The 19,692-nt window shown below is 39.8% G+C and overlaps 1 protein-coding gene across 1 annotated transcript; it reads right to left on the reverse strand.

Moving 5' to 3' along the window:
• Positions 1-4,055: 4,055 nt before the first annotated feature.
• Positions 4,056-18,072, reverse strand: LOC145465141 (uncharacterized). Its single transcript, XM_081448914.1, has one exon. The coding sequence runs from the start codon at positions 15,946-15,948 to the stop codon at positions 14,503-14,505; it is 1,446 nt and encodes a 481-aa protein (XP_081305040.1). The 5' UTR covers positions 15,949-18,072; the 3' UTR covers positions 4,056-14,502.
• Between the last annotated feature and the right edge of the window lie 1,620 nt (positions 18,073-19,692).

The raw sequence follows: 19,692 nt of genomic DNA on the forward strand, positions 1-19,692 counted from the left end.
TATCTGAAGTGTTGATAACTTAGTATTTGTGGTTTAATACCTTCATTGTCTTGTAACGTGAACCCAATCTCCTACATTGACAAGGCATGATTTTGTTTAGTTACAACATTTTTGCAACCAACAAGGAAAAAATACAGCTAACAAAGTATAGCATTTCTTAGAAATTTAATAGCTGCTTCTAATTTTGACATTTGTATTCTTCTTTTCTCCAAAGTAATAACTCATATTGTGATGGCTCAAAACGCCAAATAGCATCTCCATCACGCAAATAAAGTTAAATCGATAACCAGAGATTTGACAAGCTAAAAAACACTCCAGCACACCTGCAAGCGATTATAATTTGTTTAGTTCATTTAGCATCTTCATTAACGTGTGTTTTCAAAACATGCGTTTGTTTTGAAAAACAAGAATTCAACAAGATTAATTCTAAATTGAAACAAACCCTAAGTGGGGAATCCAGTTACACCTTCCATTACGTAGTCTTTTGAAGTCTTAAAATCAGATGGAAATAAGTTCAGTTCTTTGAAATCAAAGGCATACCGAAAGAGAGTTGGATTTCTAATGATTTTAAAACAAATCTACCTAATTTCGTATGGCGGACTGGACGGAGCCGGACATATTAGTTTTTTATCTGTCTAATCTAGATCACCAAGTTTCAATTTTTTGTATTAGTTTCAGTTCTTTCATGCAAAATTAATACCGCCCCTGCAGTTTTTTCGACTGACTTTTGAAAACTGGCGATGCAACAAACACTTTGTTATAAACTGAACGTATGGACATAAATTACCTGTGGTGTATGGGAAAATGAATGAGGGTTAAGGAAAGAAAGCATAACGTGTCGCCTTGTTCAACAGGCTCAAAGTTACCTTTGCATGTTAAAAGATTTATAAGCTCATCACAAGGAATAAAAAGCTAAAAGCGGAGGGAGCTTTGATGTAGCCGAAATGTCTGGTGGCCGCACAGCTGAACATTAAGAGAAAATTGAAGGTCGTTTGCAATCTATCAGGAGTCTCTTGGACGCCGTACGAGTGCTGCATGGTTTTGTTTGAAGCCATTTGGCTCATTAAGCCCTGTTTTTTCAGTCCCGATTAAGTTATCTCGATCGTTGGTTGATTTAACGACAGGAAGGACTGTAAGTGACTCTAAAGGCGCGCCGTTATCTTTGATAACCATGTGATTTGCAAATCAAGGAACTTTTCTTAACTTAATTTCATCCTGTGAAATTTCCCACGCCTCAGGTTTACGCCAAGAAATGTATCGTCAAATCTACTGATGATTCTTCGAGTGGAGAATCATTTGGCTCTTTCCAGGTTGTGTTAAATTTTAAGGTAGGTATGCCTTAGAAGCCAGGATACCAAGCGGCATCTCACATTTTTCGATATATCACAGCCATTGAGAACACAACCCTACATTAGGGTACTACTGTTAGTTAATTCTGGGAAGCGGTAAAACTTCCAGGCGAGGATGGTGAGTAAATAGAACAGCAAAAGAGAGAAAAGAAGAGAGGCGAGAGGAATGTTAAGCCCTGAAGCTCGTTAGGCTTTCCCACTGTTATTTCGTCTTTTTCCCTATTGAAGGGTCAGCTCTAGGGCTACGCATAGACACAGACAAAAGCACAATGACGGTAACCCTATGTGAAACACCAACCCCTAAGACAAGGCAAGATCACAACACCGTGAACTCCGTGCATTACTCTTTGCGATAGGTGTGTGGGTTCAAACGTCCCCTGCTAACCATGTAACACTGAAGATGCAGGAGACAGGGCCTACCATTTTTGTGTTTGAAGGGCAACGTGTAAATTGAGACGACTTATTAATACTCGCGGCCTGGTTAAAGTAAATAATACAAAGTCTTACAATAACACAAAAGAAATGGGACATAAGTGATCTCCAACATGGTTATTAATCTCTTCAGTTCTGTGATCCTATTGCTCAAAATAATAGCCATGACAACAAAGAAGCTGATACTAAAGGGTTTAACTGTATTGACGGGTTAACAAATTAAATGCTTCCAACAGCAACTGGCAATAGTCATAGTTGAAGTTCATAAACATACAACAAATTTCAAACCTGCAGAAACAAATACACATCAATGAGTTAATAATGTGCAATGTATCATGATACTGAAATACTAATTCTAAATTCGAAAGTCCTAATAGCATATGCACAGCACACAATTTCTCGCCGAAGGATTATTTTTTCTTATTGTTACTTTGTTATTCTCTTAAAGAATTCCGACGGTAACCTGGTAACTGTTTTACAACATCCGAGTTTGTGGCTCGAAGTTGATATATTCTGATCTGAAATCTACGTTTAAAAATGCTAATTTACAGCTTCCATCTGAGAAGTGAGGTTAGAGCTAAAAGAAGAACCAAGCAATGACGATCCTTCCACCCCAGCATGCAATGCACATCTTGTAGTTACTAAGCAACCGAACTGAGCAAACGATACGTAAAAACCTTAGGTAACAGATACATCAAAACGCCTCTAGCATTGCTGTGTTCACTTCTAAACTTAAGACATCATTCTTGGTACAAGCATATGTTACTTTTTCATAGTGTGCTTGTGTGCTTTTTTTGCTTTTAATTTCTTCCATCGCTTTTGCGCATCTGTGCGTTTAGCTTGCTTAACTATTTTTTATCCTAAATTATGATCACTTTGTGTGTCCTGTGTGTGTCAGAAAATATACATGCATCCACAAATTTAGATAAATTGGCCTGCCGATGACGCATCAGGTATCTCTAAAGGTAGTCCTTTACATAAGCCTTATTGGCCTCCCTGGGCTTCTTGGCCTTATGGATTAATAGGTCGAAAATATATCTATAATGTGGCAAAAATAATAATAAACTAAACTAATCAATGTACAAAGTAAGACCAAGAGATTATGATCATATTCTCTTGGTAAGACCAAAGTAGGAATGAGTGTTCTTCAATTTGGCACCAGGATTCCTGATCTATAAGCAACGTTTAACGTCAGACCATTTCGAAAAACAAACGCAAAGGGTTGGCTCCGTTTTTAGCTTTCCATTGGCGACATACATATCTTTCGACCGATAACTGGCGAGGAGTGACTTCAGACCTGGGTCAATTATTAAAGTTGATAGAAACCGCGAGTGTGCAATCTCACTGCTTTAGCAACAACCAGCAGTTACACATTAAATGAAAATATCGATTTTAAAACTGAGTTAGACTATTCAAGGGTCGACCTTCTCCAGTTTATAGGTTTCTATATACCCTCTCTTTTTATAAGACTGATATTGTTTTTCCGGCTGACGCAGAATACTTTTTTTTTTTGCCGATTTTAGGCTGAAAATATTCTTGTGAATATTCTCACTTAATAGCGTATGGCGTTTCTGTTTTCGAATGTATTTTGTGTCTGGATGGTGTTAAAGTAATTTTAGAGCCAACCTGCAGGCAGTCAAGCCTGATATGAAGCACATACCTTCTTGCAGAAATGGTATTAACATCGAACATACGTTAGTGCTGTTTTTGGTCTGTTTTGCCTTTTAGAGAAAGGAAGAATTATATTTTCAACACACAAAATTATATTCTTTCAAAATCTCAGCCTCAGGTTTACTCTTAAAAAATTCTTAAAATTTCGCAAATTTCAGCCTAGATATTCTTATTACCTACACTCTTAAAAAAAGAGTGTATATAATTTGTAGCCAATCATCCTCTTGATCATGTTGAGACGATTTTAAGTTTTCGCGGTACAGTTTTTCCGGACCAGACCATCCAATGAAAGCTTTATTTTCCGACCCTTCTTTTTTCGAAACCGAGTTCTAATCTAAACTGTCTTTTCTTAGTAAACTGAGACAGGTACGGAGTAAATGTGTTTTTCAACAATGATGTCCCACGAACATAAAAAGCAATTGAAACATTCTACATAGTAAAATAATTTTTCTTCACGTTTCCAGGCCATTTATATGTCATGATTGAAGTTGATAAACATAACAAATTTCAAACATGCAGAGACACATAACCAGCAATGAGTCAGTAATGTGCAATGATACTGAAATGCTTATTCTAAATTTGGAAAGGAATTCAAACGTTCTAATAGCACGTGCACAGCACACAATTTCACGGTAAAGGGTTCTTTCTTTCGCAATGTTATTGTATTATTCTCTCAAAGATCACTGTCGGAAACTGTTTTACAATGTCTGTTTGCAGGGTTTGTGTTACTTTTAGTCGATATTTTCTGTTCTCAAATTTACGTTTAAAAATGCCAAATTACAGTTCAGTTACTTCAGTGAATTCTTTAGGCGACTGTTTATTGATAAAGAAAAGACAAAAGGGAAGGAAAGGAAGTTTACATGGTAAAAGTAACTGGTTTTAGGAAAATAAAGGAATTCAAGATACTGTAACAAACGTAATTAGTTAAACGGAGCCAGCAGGGATCTTAATCACCTCCTGTAAGTTATATTTCAGATGGACTTGTTTTCGAGCGCTGTTCGTGAGCGTTTTTAGATGAGGTGTTTTTTCATCCATCTTTAAGTAATCATGACCGCAAAGTTGGATGAAAGCGGCTCGATATTTCAAGTGAGTTTCTGAGTACTTTTAAATTGAAGAAAATCTCAAAATAATTATTTCCTAAGGTAGAATAACACCAAAACTGTCACAAAAAAACCGAAAATAAACAAGGATGGCCACAACTGAAAACGATCTAGACTGATTACGAACACCAAATTTGAAGAAAAACTTGGCCAACTGTTTTCAAGATGTGCGGTCCGTGACGTAGCTCTTTTAAAGTTGCGGCGCTCGTTAAGTGAGGTCAATTATGACATTTTGGCCACGTACAAAATTACCTTAAAAATGAAGGACACCTAAAAATAGTAGGTTACTACGAGAGAAAAACAGCAAGGAGATAGTAAAAAACCATTAAGGTACAAGGATGGTTAAGGATGGAGAAGATGAACACGGATTGCAAACGAAACTTGAAACATTTAGGCTAAATATTTCAAGAAGTGAGGTCGGTGGTCGTTTTGGACCATCTTGAAAATTTCATCAAGTTCTTAGCTGTAGTCAATATCAATCTGTCCCACCCAATCTTGACCATCCTTGTTCGAGCTCACTTTTTTTTTTACTGTGGCAAATTCAGTATAATTTTGAATGCTCCTTTTATTTTTTTCGAAAGTAATTTTGTGCTCAGCAAAGATGAATCAAAGTGTCACAACATTTCTCTTTTAAAGAGAGAAAAAACGCCATCGGGCATTGCCTTGAAACTGTAATGAATAGAGGAAATGTTCGCGTAATTATGGAAAACTGAACTTTATGCATCAAATCTCTCTGTATAACTAAATGATAGGAAACAGTTTTTTGACGGCCATGTTTAAGTTTGTTTGCAACTCAACCAAATCTAATCTCGTGAAGAGAGTCAGAAAGTTTGTGGAGTGTTTATACTGTAGTCCTGATTTCTAGCCTTCCTAATATAAATTATCCCCTCGTTCTAATGGATTCCTGTCATTTATCTCGTGCCGGTCGCACTGTTCTACAAAATCAGACCGCCCATAGAAGTTGAGCTTAGTTGGTTTTCCACGTTTCTGCACAGATCTGTCTACAGTGTTCAACGCCAACGGTTAGTCTAAAACCGCTCAAAAAACATACATGACGGTGACCTACAAACAAAGGGAACGTTTATTTTATTGAGTGGTTGGACAGACTTGGGTACGTTTTCAAACTGCTGACGAAACGAGAGACTGGAAAAGAGTCGTTATCATGATTTGCTTTTTCAAAGGAACTCTCTTAATATATGAACTGTTATACACTGATCGCTCTATCTCGAAGTTGTCAGGCGGAGGGGAGACGCGAGTCCAAATCTGCGTTCAAAATCGAAAAATCTTTTCAAACCAGTAACTTTTTCTTACACAGAAAAGGCGCTTGCCTTTTAACGGGAAGGAATGCAGTAGACCTATATTTCAGCACTCTTCTTTGACCCTCTTACCCACCCCCCATCTCGTCTGTCAGAAGGCAGTGCGTCAGAACATTTTTCACTGTCAACCAGTTCGTGCAATTTAAACGTCTTTTTTTTCTGGGCATAAGTTTCATCGACGAGACGGATTTCGCCGTTAGCAAACACCACTGTTGTCGCAGAGCGGATTTGTATTGATTCCTAAGGACAAAAAAAAAAAAAATAGCTGCGGCCTCACGTTCACGACAGAAGGAAAAACAAAGATTAAAATCAACAAAAATCAGACAGGAATACCAAAGCAATCTGTGATCAAAGCTTCTTTTAGACCACAACTTAACTCGTAGACTTTACAGAGCCCATTTGATCCGATCCGATCAGAAGTCCCCCACTGACTGAACCTCTTCTTTCAACGTTATTCCAGCGCGGAATATTCAGTGACAAACAAGTTGTCTAAACTAAGCCATGAAGTGCATTCCTTACATACATTGACCACTATTACCAAACGTTATATTAAACAACTACTTCTCTACTGATTTCGGTAATATCAAGACAATAAGAAGACAGACAACGAGAATAGAGAACATCGTCAACTAATAAGGGACAAGTTCTTCGATGTGCCACGAAATTCTCAGAAAAAACACTACAACAAAAGTATCAAAATCATCAAGACATAAATAATTTTCTGTAGAGTAAAATAGTAAAAAGCTTTTGAAACTACTCATACAGCGTGTGAGTCTGTAACCATTTATAGCAGAGGTCAGAAAAAGTTTAAAAAGAGGGGGAAGGCATAGTTTGTAGAGTTACAACGATGTTGTTCCACAATCTATTTACTGAATAGCACGCTCTGAAACGATCGAACCTGTAGAGTCACGCACTCTGACCAGAAGGGGCTAAAAAGAGCGGGATAAGGACTGGTTGATATAGTGAATGTTGCTCCACATCTATCTAATTACTGAATAGCAAACTCTTCATCGATTGAACCTGTAGAAACATGCCCTGTATTAGGTTATTCAACTTGGTATATTTCTTAGAATGGAATTTAGTAGGTCCAGTTTTGCAATCGTTTGACACTCTAGCCAAACAGTCACTCTCAACCCGCCCACAACCCTTCTGTAAATATGTCAACATTTTTCATCAATGGGCATGGGGCAAGACACACCTATGTTGGACCCACGTCAGTGGCCATGCCTTCTCATAACCTGACGCATTTGGCAAGAATCCGGAAACAACTTCTCACGAGTTAATCACGAGTTTTCGTCGAGATAAAATAAACGATGTTTAAACTTCCTATTTAGGTCGGTTTGAAGGAGAGAGAAAATAATTTTGTCAGCCAACTAAAAATAAAGTCACAGGGATGAGATTTTTTTATCAAAGCAAACAAGCTATAACTAAATACAGGCACGATTTTCACCAAGTCCTTCAAGAAATGAGAGAAAATAAAAAGGAACTTTCCCAAAATAGATTGGTAAATTATTTTTTCTAGTTGTCATTTAGGTACTCTGAGAACGCACAGCGAAGCAGATGTGTTTTCTGTCTCTTGAAGGCTAGCAATCAATTTGTGAAGCTTTTAAAAATGAAAGCCGCTAACTGGTGATAAAGAGATAAAGATATCCAGCAATGGAAAAAAATTCCGCCTGACCGAAAGCAACGCCCAATTTTTCTGCTCAGTGCATCTCATTTGAAACCTCTCACCCAGTTCTAGAGTCTGCTAAAAACGTTCATGAAACAATTTCGCTACATGTACACTGGTGCAAAACCAGTCAGGTTTTGACGTGAATCCATCGTGACCATTTGACGTGAACTGAGCAGTACCGATAAGGCATCAAAAGATCACGGATGCGATACAAGACATACCAATAACGAGCGTGTAATCTTTCAGTTTTTGAAAAGCGGCCTTTTAAGACGTTGAAATGAGCAGATGTGTTAATGTACCACATGATGGAGCGTTTTGTCTTCGATCGCTTCCAGCACGTGTACCTTTTATATTATACTCTGAACTTCAAATATGGCCGGCCACTGGAAGCCGCCAGCACATGTCTTCTCGCCGGCATAATGGCGTACACACTGAAAGCAGTCTGCGCATTTTGATTTTAATGCAACACGTGTTCAAAGAATCAGGAACCACAACGATTTGAAGGGCAGCCGTTGTGATAACGCGCTATATCACAATGGAGTCGAGTGTCACTTGATATTCTCCAAAACGTTAAGCGAAGCATTTTGCTTATTTTCTTTTGCAAAGAAACCATATCTGCTTCTAGAGTTACGTTCATGAAAGGCTAATTTGTCAAAGGATTTAAACACTAATTGATGCGTTAGCCGCAACCTTTGGCCCACTGTTGTGTTTTGATGACTAATAGCCAATTACAGCGGAGTGCGATACTTAACGCCTAAGACAGCTCGTTTTGCCATTAACCTTTCCATATCCTTCATTTCCCAAAATGAGAAACAACGCGGTACAAGTTAGCATAAAATAGAAAGATCACGACAGGCTAGAACCTAAAACGAAATCATTGCAATCTAAGAAAGTAGGGAAGCTAACGCCATACCAGTGTTATCGAAGACGGATTTTTTGGCGCAAACCGAGCCATTTACTTCTTCTCTAATGAGAATGCCACCCACCAAAGTAAGATAACAGTTCTGTCGTAAAGTAATTGCTTGGACATCCGCCGGTTTCTCTTCTTACACGAGTAAAACTTCTGCCAGCCGAAAAAAAAATGGATACTGTAATGGATTTTTAAAAAAGACACGCATGCTTCGACGTGTCGATGCCACAGAGCAGATTTGCTATAAGTCGATGGAGATTGTTATTTTCAGTAGCGATTTTATCTCGGAAGCCCTAGAACACGTTGATACAAGAACAGGGTCTCTCAAGCCAGAAATAACTTCTGCATCTTTCATCTGCCAGATTAATTGCTGGCGGTTCTCTGAACTCGTCATTACCATCTGTCATTTGACTGCGCGTAATCGTATAACTTCAATTACGGCAACAAGGACAGAACGAGCGCGTTCATCCGCTATGCATCGTGAATTGATTCAAAATGTGCTTATAAGTGTTTTCATACACAACTAAAAACTGAAAGCTTGCAACAACAGATTGATAGAGATACAGTGGGAGGCCTTGTAAAAGGTGTTTATAGGCTTAACTGGAATCGCGCAAAAGTTCACAGCTACAAATATTTTGTAACACACAATTGACAACAAATTGTGTAAATCCCTAATGAAGTGTTTCCTTAATACAAAACGATGTCCTAGTAACCGAATCAGAAAACAGTAAAAGGTCATGGAACATAAAATTGAGGAAATTTTCGGTCTTCCATTTTCCTTTCCGTGCACCCACAGCTGAGAATTAACAGAACATTGCCGTGGATGAATCTGTACATTTTCCTCGCTTAACTAAGACACGAGCGCTGTTTATCTTCGACTGCCCAAATCCTCCTCATAAAAAACTTCCTCGCCATCGAAGTAATTTAGATCAATTAGCGACATCTTACTTAACTACAGAAAACACGACGTTCAAGAAGGCTTCACAAACGTCTCGAGAGCAAAACGTCCTTCTTGAGACATTCTTTACTGATCTTATTTAACAACATCCAACAGTCTAAATAGATAGCGAACCGCTAAGTTAGTTACACTGTTTTTGTAGCACTTTGGGCCATGTTTGCTCAACAAATAAACTTGGCACAAATCCTGCCCGGTGGATTCTCTCAATCGACATGTAGTTCGATCGGGTATACAAACCCACAGAGAGGTTTTTCGCGCGGACAATGCAGGGCTGTGGAAACGAAATTGGTGATTTTTATCACGCGGAAAACAGGTAGAAAGCTAAAATTAACCAGCAGCTAATAGCGACAGTCTACCGAATAATTACTAACAGAGACCGACCGACCTGTTATGAGCGCACTGCAGGACGTTATCTCAAAATGTGCATCTAATCTACCGCTTTACAGCACCCGAACGACAGCCCAGCATTAACTCTGGCTAACAAAACGCAGACTCTTTGCAAGACTAACAAAAACCACGAGGTTTAGAAACAAATTTCGCGAGGTAAGCTAGTCAGAGAAACTCATTTCAATGATTTTGATTGTTCTGTAAAGTATCTTTGAACGAGGTTCGTGTATGCGGCCAAGACGTACGTGGCTACCTGATCTTATAAAGTCGATTCAGTGCCATAACTTGCTTTTACATCACGTTTTCTCTTCAAAATAGAAGGCGAAATAACTCAGTTTTTGCTACTTTGAAGGATTTTACATTTGTGCCAAAAATATGCAAGCAAATGCGTTGTGTGGTCAGTTATTTAAAATGATCTAAATTATGCCTCAGAATAATTTAAATCCTTAAAATTCCTAGAGGGGATGACTTCAGATTATTTCAAGCCATTAACTTCTTATAGATAAAAATATGCGCACGGATACGTTACCTTGACAAAATTCCACATAAAATAAATTCTGTCGCTAAAAACGTTGCTGCACTTAGGTTTCATTCTGGGATATGTGGAATTTCTGTGGCAAAACCGAAACGGGTAGAAGTGATGTAAATACCAAAATCAAGAGCCGAAAAGGCATAGCTGGAGAAGCCGGATTTTCTGGTTTCTGTCATGGGAAAGTGAGGTTCACAACGGTTTAATACTGATGAAGAACATTTCTACAGCTCCTGAATTAAACTGTGTAACAAATAAATGGCATGCTAATTAATTAATAAATACTAAGCAATCCTCTCTTGATACTAGCGAGAAACACAATTTACTATATACGTGGAACACAGTCCTACTGATTAGGAAAGTAAAACGCTAGGTTTTGGAAAAAAGTAATGTTATCTTCACTGAGCTACAGCATCAAAACAAAATCCTTTATGTGGACTAAATTGACGATGGAATCAGGTAAACGTTACAAACAAACATTCAAGATTGATTTAGTATACGATTGATTTCCATTTCTGGCCATGACGGCAATTTTCAGTCTTGTGAGCTTTCAAATAAAGAATCTTTAACAATTATCTTGTCTCTTGGTTCTATAACACCTCAGTCTCTGGAAGACAACTGTTCGTCAGTTTAGTTGAGTTATAGAAATAAAGGTCTGAAGTGTTAAAAAATCTTTCACTCCAAGGGTCAATATTGCTTTAACTTTTTTTAGACCTCGGATAAAACCCAGTAACCATTCAATTGTAAGCTACTGAGCAGAACTTAGTGGTGCTTCCGAACGGCGCAAAACGGTTTTGTCTTTTAACTTTTAGGTTGGGTCCCTTCGGAGGAGAAAGGATGTTAACGAAGAGACTCGGCGATGCGTCACATAAGCAGCAACGAACCCTCCGTTGTGGAACCGGCTCTAAATCAATGCAACGACTAGGTCTATTCTTTTTCTCTAATTGTGCCTCGAAACAGGTCGATAAAATAACTGCACATAAATAAAATGGCTTTTGCTCGACTCTGATTATCATAATTGTATCGGTGATGTTAACGTATTTGTACTTGTATACGAGGGTTGTAACCAAGTCAGGACTTTACTGACGACGCCTGTCCTAAACTATCTCAGAACTACACATTTACCGTGATCAACTTCAAAGAGAGTTCGCCTTCCTAGAAGTTTATTAACAACTGATTTTGTAATCAGAAATATTTACCGAACTTATTTAATGTTATGTCTCGGTTGAAAAATTGAAAAACAGCTATTTTTATAGATAAAGCAGTGTAAGAATTGTTATGTTTCTTCATGCAACGATTAAATCGATAAATAAACTCGAAATCCAATATGGTTTCCATTTGAGAGCCCAAAGAAAACGAACGGTTAGGCCTGTTTGAGCTCCTTTGGATAGCTTAGGATATTACAATATAAATTGAACATTGAGCGGGGTACGCATTCAAATGAACCTTAATTTCAACAACCAGACCACAGGATAATGAAGTGTGTGGTCTCTGTGTGTAAATAAACCTATATGCATGGAGGAAATGGTTCAATTCATCATTTATGCTGGCTCTGTTGTGAAAATGTGCGTCATAGTCTGCATTTCTGGAAGTATCGGGTCCAGTTTCAAACAAATTAAGATGAGGCAAAACCGTTAAGAAGGATTTCAGCTGGTCGCGACGAAGGATTACAACAACCAACAGACGACCAAGATTGATTTGAATGTGGAGCAAGGGAGTGGCATGAACGAGAGAGATCAATCACCCAAAATATCATGAGCGCCATCATTGAATCATCACGTAAAATTTTATTACGCGGTTTCTTCAAGGGATTTTAATTTTTGGTTGCTTGGTACAGTGAGTAGGTTCAACTCCTGTACTTCTAGCGGTGCTAAGTGTACCCATTCCATCTTCGAGCATTTGACACCTTCTCAGTAATCTTTTTTTATTCTTCTGTGGAATTTTAGTAGTAGCTTTATCAAATTTTCCGGCGCTTAGAACCACAACTACAAATAGCTGCTACAGATTTAGCATTTTTAGGAAACATAAACGCGTACAGTTTGTTCCAGAGGGAAAAGGGGAATAATCAGAAGAATGAGAACATCCGTCTTCTGATCCAAGAAATTTTCTAGGACCACATCCCCAGTACACTTCCTTCCCTTACAAGATTTTCTTTACACTCGGTCTAAAAACAAAAACATGGAATTCCCTTTGCACTGTGCATAAGATCCTCCTTACATGGAGGGTTGACTGAATTGAGAAGAGGGGTGGAGGACTGATGGATCACTTCAGTCAAGTCAGAGGCCGGAACACTCTATCATGACACAACAAATCCATGCACGATTTAAACTTATCGATTATAACGTTTATAAATAGTACGCGCAGCTGAGGAAATTGTAAAACATTGTACCGAACAATGTACCGTAAATGTAGTAGTAGGGAGAAGTTAAAAGAAGAAGTTACCCCTAGTTATTTTGCGCCTGGACTACGAAAGATAATATCATTCAAGTTAAAGTTAGCGTAAGTTATCTATCTTCCGATCATGCCCACCCTGCTGTGGACAAACTATCAATGTGGGGAGAGAGAGCAGAAAACGCAACAACGAACAGTCGCGTTTGATGATCTACCATTGTTTGATAATAAAAAGAGTTGGTTTGCCGCAAGAATTCAGTGTTGATGAAAAGTTTGGTCGCCTTATCAAGGTTTCAGCAAGTGGTTTGCGGCACGCGTAAAGATATCACGACCACACCGAGCGAACGGCAATTAAAGCTACAGACAATTTCTCCCATGCCTTCCGTCTTGCGTAAATGTTATGGAGTCGAAAAATTAAAAATGTGCCCTTTCCTGTTGCTAGCTTAGTTGCGATGGAGGCAAATGAGTCATAGGATTACAGAAGGGGTGAAACCAATAAAGAGATCTAGCTGGCTTTAAGCTTTTAATACCGTTGTTGGAGACTTGTGGAATTTCTCACGTTTTATCTCGAGACCCTGCTTCGTTCTTCGCATGAAATTCTTTGCGTTGGTTTTGGTTTTTGAACGGGTTCACAGTAGGTTTCATCGCTTTCAGCGTTAAAGGTTGAACTAACCTGTTGTGATCAGGGCGCACAGGTAAATGTGACCGAAAAAAGTGCGTGATTGATTAGCTAATCCAACGAAATCATGCACTTGGGGACAAAACCTAACAAACTCCACACGAAGAACGCAAGAATGTGTGCAAGAGTTGTCAAATCTCCTCAATTTTATTTTGTAAAATTGCATGCAAATCATGTCTGTACAGCTTGACTACTAAGTGGTGTGAAAAAAGTGCGAACAAAAGCATGAGTACAATCATGTACACAAAGTCTATTTTGTCTTAGAAAAACTAATCGCTTTTGCTTTTTTCTTGGGATTTTATATCAAGAATAAATCAGATTGGAAAAAATAGCTCTACATCATTAAATATAACAAAATCTCTGAGGGCTATGTACATTTAGTTCTACGCGTTAATTTACAAGGCTGCTCTAGGCTAGCTATCACTATAATCACTGACATAATTGCTGGTATAAGTTTGATTACAAAACAAAGCTTCCCTTTGCACGCAGTTCTTTAAACACACCCTCGCACTGAATACCTCTCCATCGGTTTGCAACACTTTTTGGCTCAAAATTTTTAAGCACGCATAAAACATCCGTAATTACTTGCGTGCTGGTCTTCACGACTGGCAGCTTGCGGTTTGGAAAAGCGGGTTTGATGACGAAGTATTTAGCTGGACTCGATTGATTACTCTCTCATACTGTGAGCGCTGTGGGCGACACAGTGGAACACTTGTGAAGGGCGAGTAGAAAGAAAACATCGCTTGTTGCCCTTAAGCCTGACTAAAAACAAACTTCACCGGTACACAAATCAACTGTCAAACACTTGGCGCTAAGAACGAAACTCGAAAATCAATGAGGAAAAAAAAGCCAACGCTTGGTGCAAACTTTAGATCGCGCAAAATTTTATAGTATATTCTTGTCGTCACGGTTCTAAATAACACCTCGCCTACAAGAATGGTCACAAATAGTCTTCCTCTTTTTTTTACATCTGTCTTAAGTATTCAGTTCCTACTCAGCAAATCGTACAAAACACTAAGTGGCTACAAATATATTCGCCCCGAAAGGTGCTACGCCTATCCACAGTGTCTTGTCTTAAAATACTCTTAGTTCAGTGCACAATCAAAGATCAAAGAGAGTACTGAGGCACTGACGCAGCGTTTGCCGAGTGATAAGCAGTACTAGTACTTCCAAACTGACCTTGAGTGGCTTGCATGGCCGCCGGTACAGCTTGTCCACCAGCTGGAGCGATCAGTCGCTGCGATTCAAACATCTCGCGTACATTTGGGAAGCAGTTGTGGGCGCTGGAAACCGGCGGCTCGCTGCCCGGGTAGCTCGAAGAAGAGTACCACTGTCCCGCTCTAGCCGCTGGTTCGTAGTCCGCTGCGTATTGCTGGCGGTGTACTTGCACCTCTTCTACGTGCTGGCTCTGTGTAGCTTGCTGATTGTAGTGGCTCAAATGAGGTGAGTATCGGCCATGGACAACAGGAGGGTGCTCGGGACTCATCGGAGGCTCATAGCGGTGAACGTAAGCCCTGCCATTGGGCGTGTTTGAGCTGGCGTAGGAAGGAGAGTGACACACTGCGTACGGTGTGCTGGAGTAGCTGCCACTGCCTTGTTGCCCGTTTTGTGGATAGGAGGGGTAGTTCAACCCGTATGCGTTCTCGTAAATTGTGCACGGTGGAACTGTGGGGAAAGACGGCGGCGTCGGAGCGTGAGGATGTTCACCGCTGATATCATTAGAAGAACTACTTGATGCAAGCTCACCCTCCTCAGAGCTTACCATGCACTCTCGTTTGCAGGACGGTGGGCTGGCCTTTGAGGCGGCAGGCGTCACTTTACCCTCTGATTTTGAAGCTGACTCGAGTGATTCTGCCCGAGCGGTCTGCGTGCTAGCTGACAGCGTTTCACGCTCCTTAGTCTTTTCTTGTGGAGCGGAAGTTGTTGTTGAGTTTTCAGAGCTTGTTGTCTTTGTGTCGGCGGAAGTGCTATGCTCCTTTTTGTCTTGATTCTCGGCGCTGTTGCTGCTTTCTGATGTTGCCTTGTCCTTCTTCCTAAAGCGCTTTCGTCTTCGCAGGTAGCTTCCATTCTCGAACATGTTCAAACTTTCGGGATCCAGACTCCAGAAGCTTCCCTTGCCAGGCTTCTTATCATCTCTCGGCACTTTTACGAAGCACTCGTTGAGGGAGAGATTATGTCGAATAGAGTTCTGCCAGCCTTGTTTATTCTCCCTATAATACGGAAATCTGTCCATGATAAATTGATATATTCCGCTAAGTGTTATTTTCTTCTCTGGCGCGCTTTGGATAGCCATAGCAATCAGCGCGATGTAGGAATACGGCGGCTTGACCATCTCGTGTCTCTGATGCGGCACATGTTGAGTGCGTGGAATAGGAGGATAAAGACGATCTTGCCTCGCTTGATACTGTCCGTGTGCGGGATAAACGGGAAAATGAACTGAAGAGTAAGGAGACGCGCCGGGTCGATAAAATTCGTAGCCTTGATTTCCGTACATAGGAGCGATCATGTTGTTGTTTGCGGCCGGCGAGTTGGCGGGATAAGGATACATGGACATCACGACTCAAAACTATGCCCGCTTTGAACTTGGACGTAAATGATTTGATAAAAGCGTCCCTTGCATGCACTTTGATTGATATCTGTTCTTTGCACGAGTCACGCGCACTAGACACACTATAATAAGATGTAAATTCGTTTGTCACCTCTTGATCGAATTACACCAGTTATGTACCTTGTCGGTTATGCAATTTTTTTACTGCATCGATTTAGCCAATCGCAGGAAGCGCTACTATCTGAAGGCCACACACAGTCAACTACTCCATTAGCTGAACAGAGCTGCCGTTTCATTGCCCATTTACGTTTTTAACCAATTGCATTATTTCTGCTGTCAACACCATTTCAACAAGTAGCAATTGTTCAGCTTATGATACGCGCAACCAAAAAGTATTCGCGCGGGGGCGACCTGCCACAAGAGAAGCACTAATTGTTTGTAACGGAGACCTTTACAAAGCGCAAAACCATGCGTGCTATTTCACGCTCAGCGCTTTCACCCGAGACTACGAATCTCAAGAGTTCACACCGCAAATTGGGTTATGAGAACGCTGGTGTTTTTTGTTTGGTTAGGTTTGTCCTGAAATGGGACAATAGGGAACCATCTGGAATTCTGACAAGGACAAAAGTGAATACCCGTAACATGTGGGGTACATCGGTCTTTAATGCCACAAACTGATTCCTTTAGCGAATGTTTGATTAATTACTGTTTCGATTTTACCTTCACAGGATGAATTTACAGGGAAAACCCTGAAAAAACAAGAACTTAAACTATTATTGTCGCTTGATTCGAAAGAAAACAAAGGTGACGAATTCGAGCTTTGTATGTGTCACACCACACTAAAGAACAAAATAGCCGTGAATAAGGCAGACAGAAGATTACTGAGCACCCAGAATTTAATAGACTCATCACAAAATCGGCTTTTGATAGGAACTGAAAATAATCAGAAGCCATGAGACTATCTGACGCAGGACACAATAGGGCGCGCGAGTGAAGAATCTGAGAGGCATGATTCGGCGGTTTTCTGACACTGTCAGTAGGCGTGACCGGCCGAGAGCTTATCTACCGCGATAATGAATAGTAGATTTAGCATAACTCGCAGTCAGCACTCACGGCTCGCTGATTGACTTATGGACGGATTGTCAGATTCTTATCACTCCGTTCGTGTTATTCAGCGCGTGAGTTTTCTAGAGCCATTTAAAACTTGATCTGAAAACTTCACGAGAAACCTGACAAAATAAGAATTTTGGCAGGCTCTTCCATCTCCTTTTTCAACGCGCCTTTCTGGACATAATCTACGATTAAACCGGCCAGAGCGCGTAATTAATAGTTAGCCCATTGCACTTGTAAAGGTCTGAACTAAAAATACGCAACCGAAAATAGCATCCTTTCATCCCCTTACTGCCAAATCCCTTCCCTGACACAAGCCAAATACTCTTAACACACAAAACGTGCGATTTATGATCTCAACTGGGCCGGAAAGAAATGCTGATATTTCTAGACAATAAATTCAACAAGGAATTTCCAAAAAAATCCAGTGGGGGATGTTTCGCAATTTCGTGGAAACCATGCTTCAAGTTTTTCGCGTTTTGCGTCAGCTCCTGCGTAAGTTCACGGCTGGGTTGCCATGTCACCAAACGAGATGTTAGTATCAGTATCATGGGGCAACAATTGTCCCTTTTTGACAGCGCACGGAAAGCCACTCGCAATTATCAAAAGTGTTAGCAGCAGACAAAGAAGGTTCAGAGGTCAAGAGCTGTGGTGGCGAAATGCTGCCTGTTTGACAATTTGGATAAGTAAAAGTTTCCTTCCGATGATCGAGTTTTTCCGTTTAACACCTGGCTAACAGTGGCCTTGGTGATGAAGTAAATGAAACTGCTATTCTCATTTTACTAACGATTCCTGCCCCGACGCGTTTTAATAAGGACAGATGAGATATGGGGTGACTTGATTTTAACTCCTATATAACCCTGATTTCCTTTTAAAACCCTCAAAACGGAGGTCAGTGGATAGCCTGCATTTTTCAGATACTTTTGAATTGCTGTCACCGATTTTTTTCCTTCTTTTTGTTCAAAGCTGGGAAGTTTTAAGAATTGTTTGAAAAAAAAAAAAAATTGTCAGGTGTCATAACGGAGAAAATTGGATTACGTAATTCAATCATTTCGAAAGAACTGAGGGGAAAAAAAAACGAGTAGATACGTTTTGATGTAAATTAAACAGAGGTTTATTTCACTCTTAACTGAATAATCCTGGGGAGTTTATAATTTCTACAAGTTTATAATTTCACCCTTAGTGAAGCGCACAGACAGCTCACCGCTACGAAGAATGTAAGACCAAATGGAATCTGTCGCGAATTCCAAGCGATCAAGATTTAAGCTGTCTCAGGAATCACAGAGCTCAGTTTAGTAATCCTTCCTTGACGAACTTCCAGCTTTCTCGATCAGTCAGTCACTTAAGCGTCAATCCCCTTAGTTTCACATATTATATTCGTCTCAAATAGTTGGCCTAAAAATAACGACATGAGCCGGGAAATATAGTGTAAAAGAGTCGCTTTGAAAAGCCGGTACTGGACAGTCTTAGAGATTGTGGTCAGTGTTTATTAAATCTCATAAAGCGAGGAAAATTGCGCATACTTGCAGGTTAGGACAGAATAAGGGAAGAAAGTGCCCTTGGCAATACAAACGGCTGCACGCAAATCAAACATTTCAACAAAGTCGCTCCACGTCTTGTTCTAATTGCTACAACAAACACTGAAACACGATTCACAACTAGAACATCATCAAATGCGCATCCTGTTGAATGCTTCTTTCCTGAGTTGAGAAATCTATAAATAGAGGATGACTCCATGATGGCAATTTTTTCTGGATTTTACCCAAAAGCATTCACTTAGCGTTCTTGACAAAATCACGTACGTTTAAAATTGTCCTTGAATGACAAGAATCATCAAAGCACATTCAGCCACACACTAAATTGTTCTTTTATCTTCTTGGACCGTTTCCTAAAAATTTCCAAAAACATTGTAAGCTGGAATACTTTGGTCTCCAAAGCAACATGACAACAAGCTGCCACTGATGTCACGTTCCGTTAGTAAACGTATTCAGTCTAGCTCTTGTAAAAGCTTCAAAAAGTGCTAAGACTGAATAGTTTTCCTTTGCACTTCACTACAAAACGAAATCCCCAAGTAACTCCCGAAATATAAACAACATAATTTTAGACCATAAATTGCCGCATTAGCTCAGTATAAACTGACCTTTTGCATTCACAAGCTTAGAGGTTGACTTGTCAGTTGACTCTGAGCATTTTTTTTTTTTTCATCTACAGAATAAAGTTACAACGCTAAAGTCATCACACTTTCGAAGACGCGATCCTAGCGTGGGAAAGTAACGCCTCAATGTTCCCACAGCTAGCCACATTCATTAGCTTTACTCAACCTTTCAGTAAATATTTATACTTTTTTGAAGTACGAAAACGGGAAGCTACTTCGGAATTTGTTTTTCCTTGAGTTCATCCGGGGTATTTTGGAACTGCCTTGTGTCCTATTTCAGGCGATTGTGTCTGATCTCAGCCGTGTATTATAATGGATTTTTTTTTCTAAATCGTTCCTTAAGCTTTAAGAAGATTTCGGTCTAGAAATAGATTAGGCTGTTTGTTTGATATGTTGCCTGTTTTACTTTATCGCTTTCTTAAAACAGCAGCAAACAGATCACAACACAGGGCAATCACTTAGGCCCAATTTAGACTCAATAGCTG

The sequence above is a fragment of the Orbicella franksi genome, chromosome 13, assembly GCF_964199315.1.
Source record: "Orbicella franksi chromosome 13, jaOrbFran1.1, whole genome shotgun sequence".
Lineage (NCBI taxonomy): Eukaryota > Metazoa > Cnidaria > Anthozoa > Scleractinia > Merulinidae > Orbicella > Orbicella franksi.

Bases quoted from the DNA above. Each gene is read 5' to 3' on its own strand.
- LOC145465141 (XM_081448914.1), bottom strand. From the start codon at position 15,948: ATGTCCATGTATCCTTATCCCGCCAACTCGCCGGCCGCAAACAACAAC.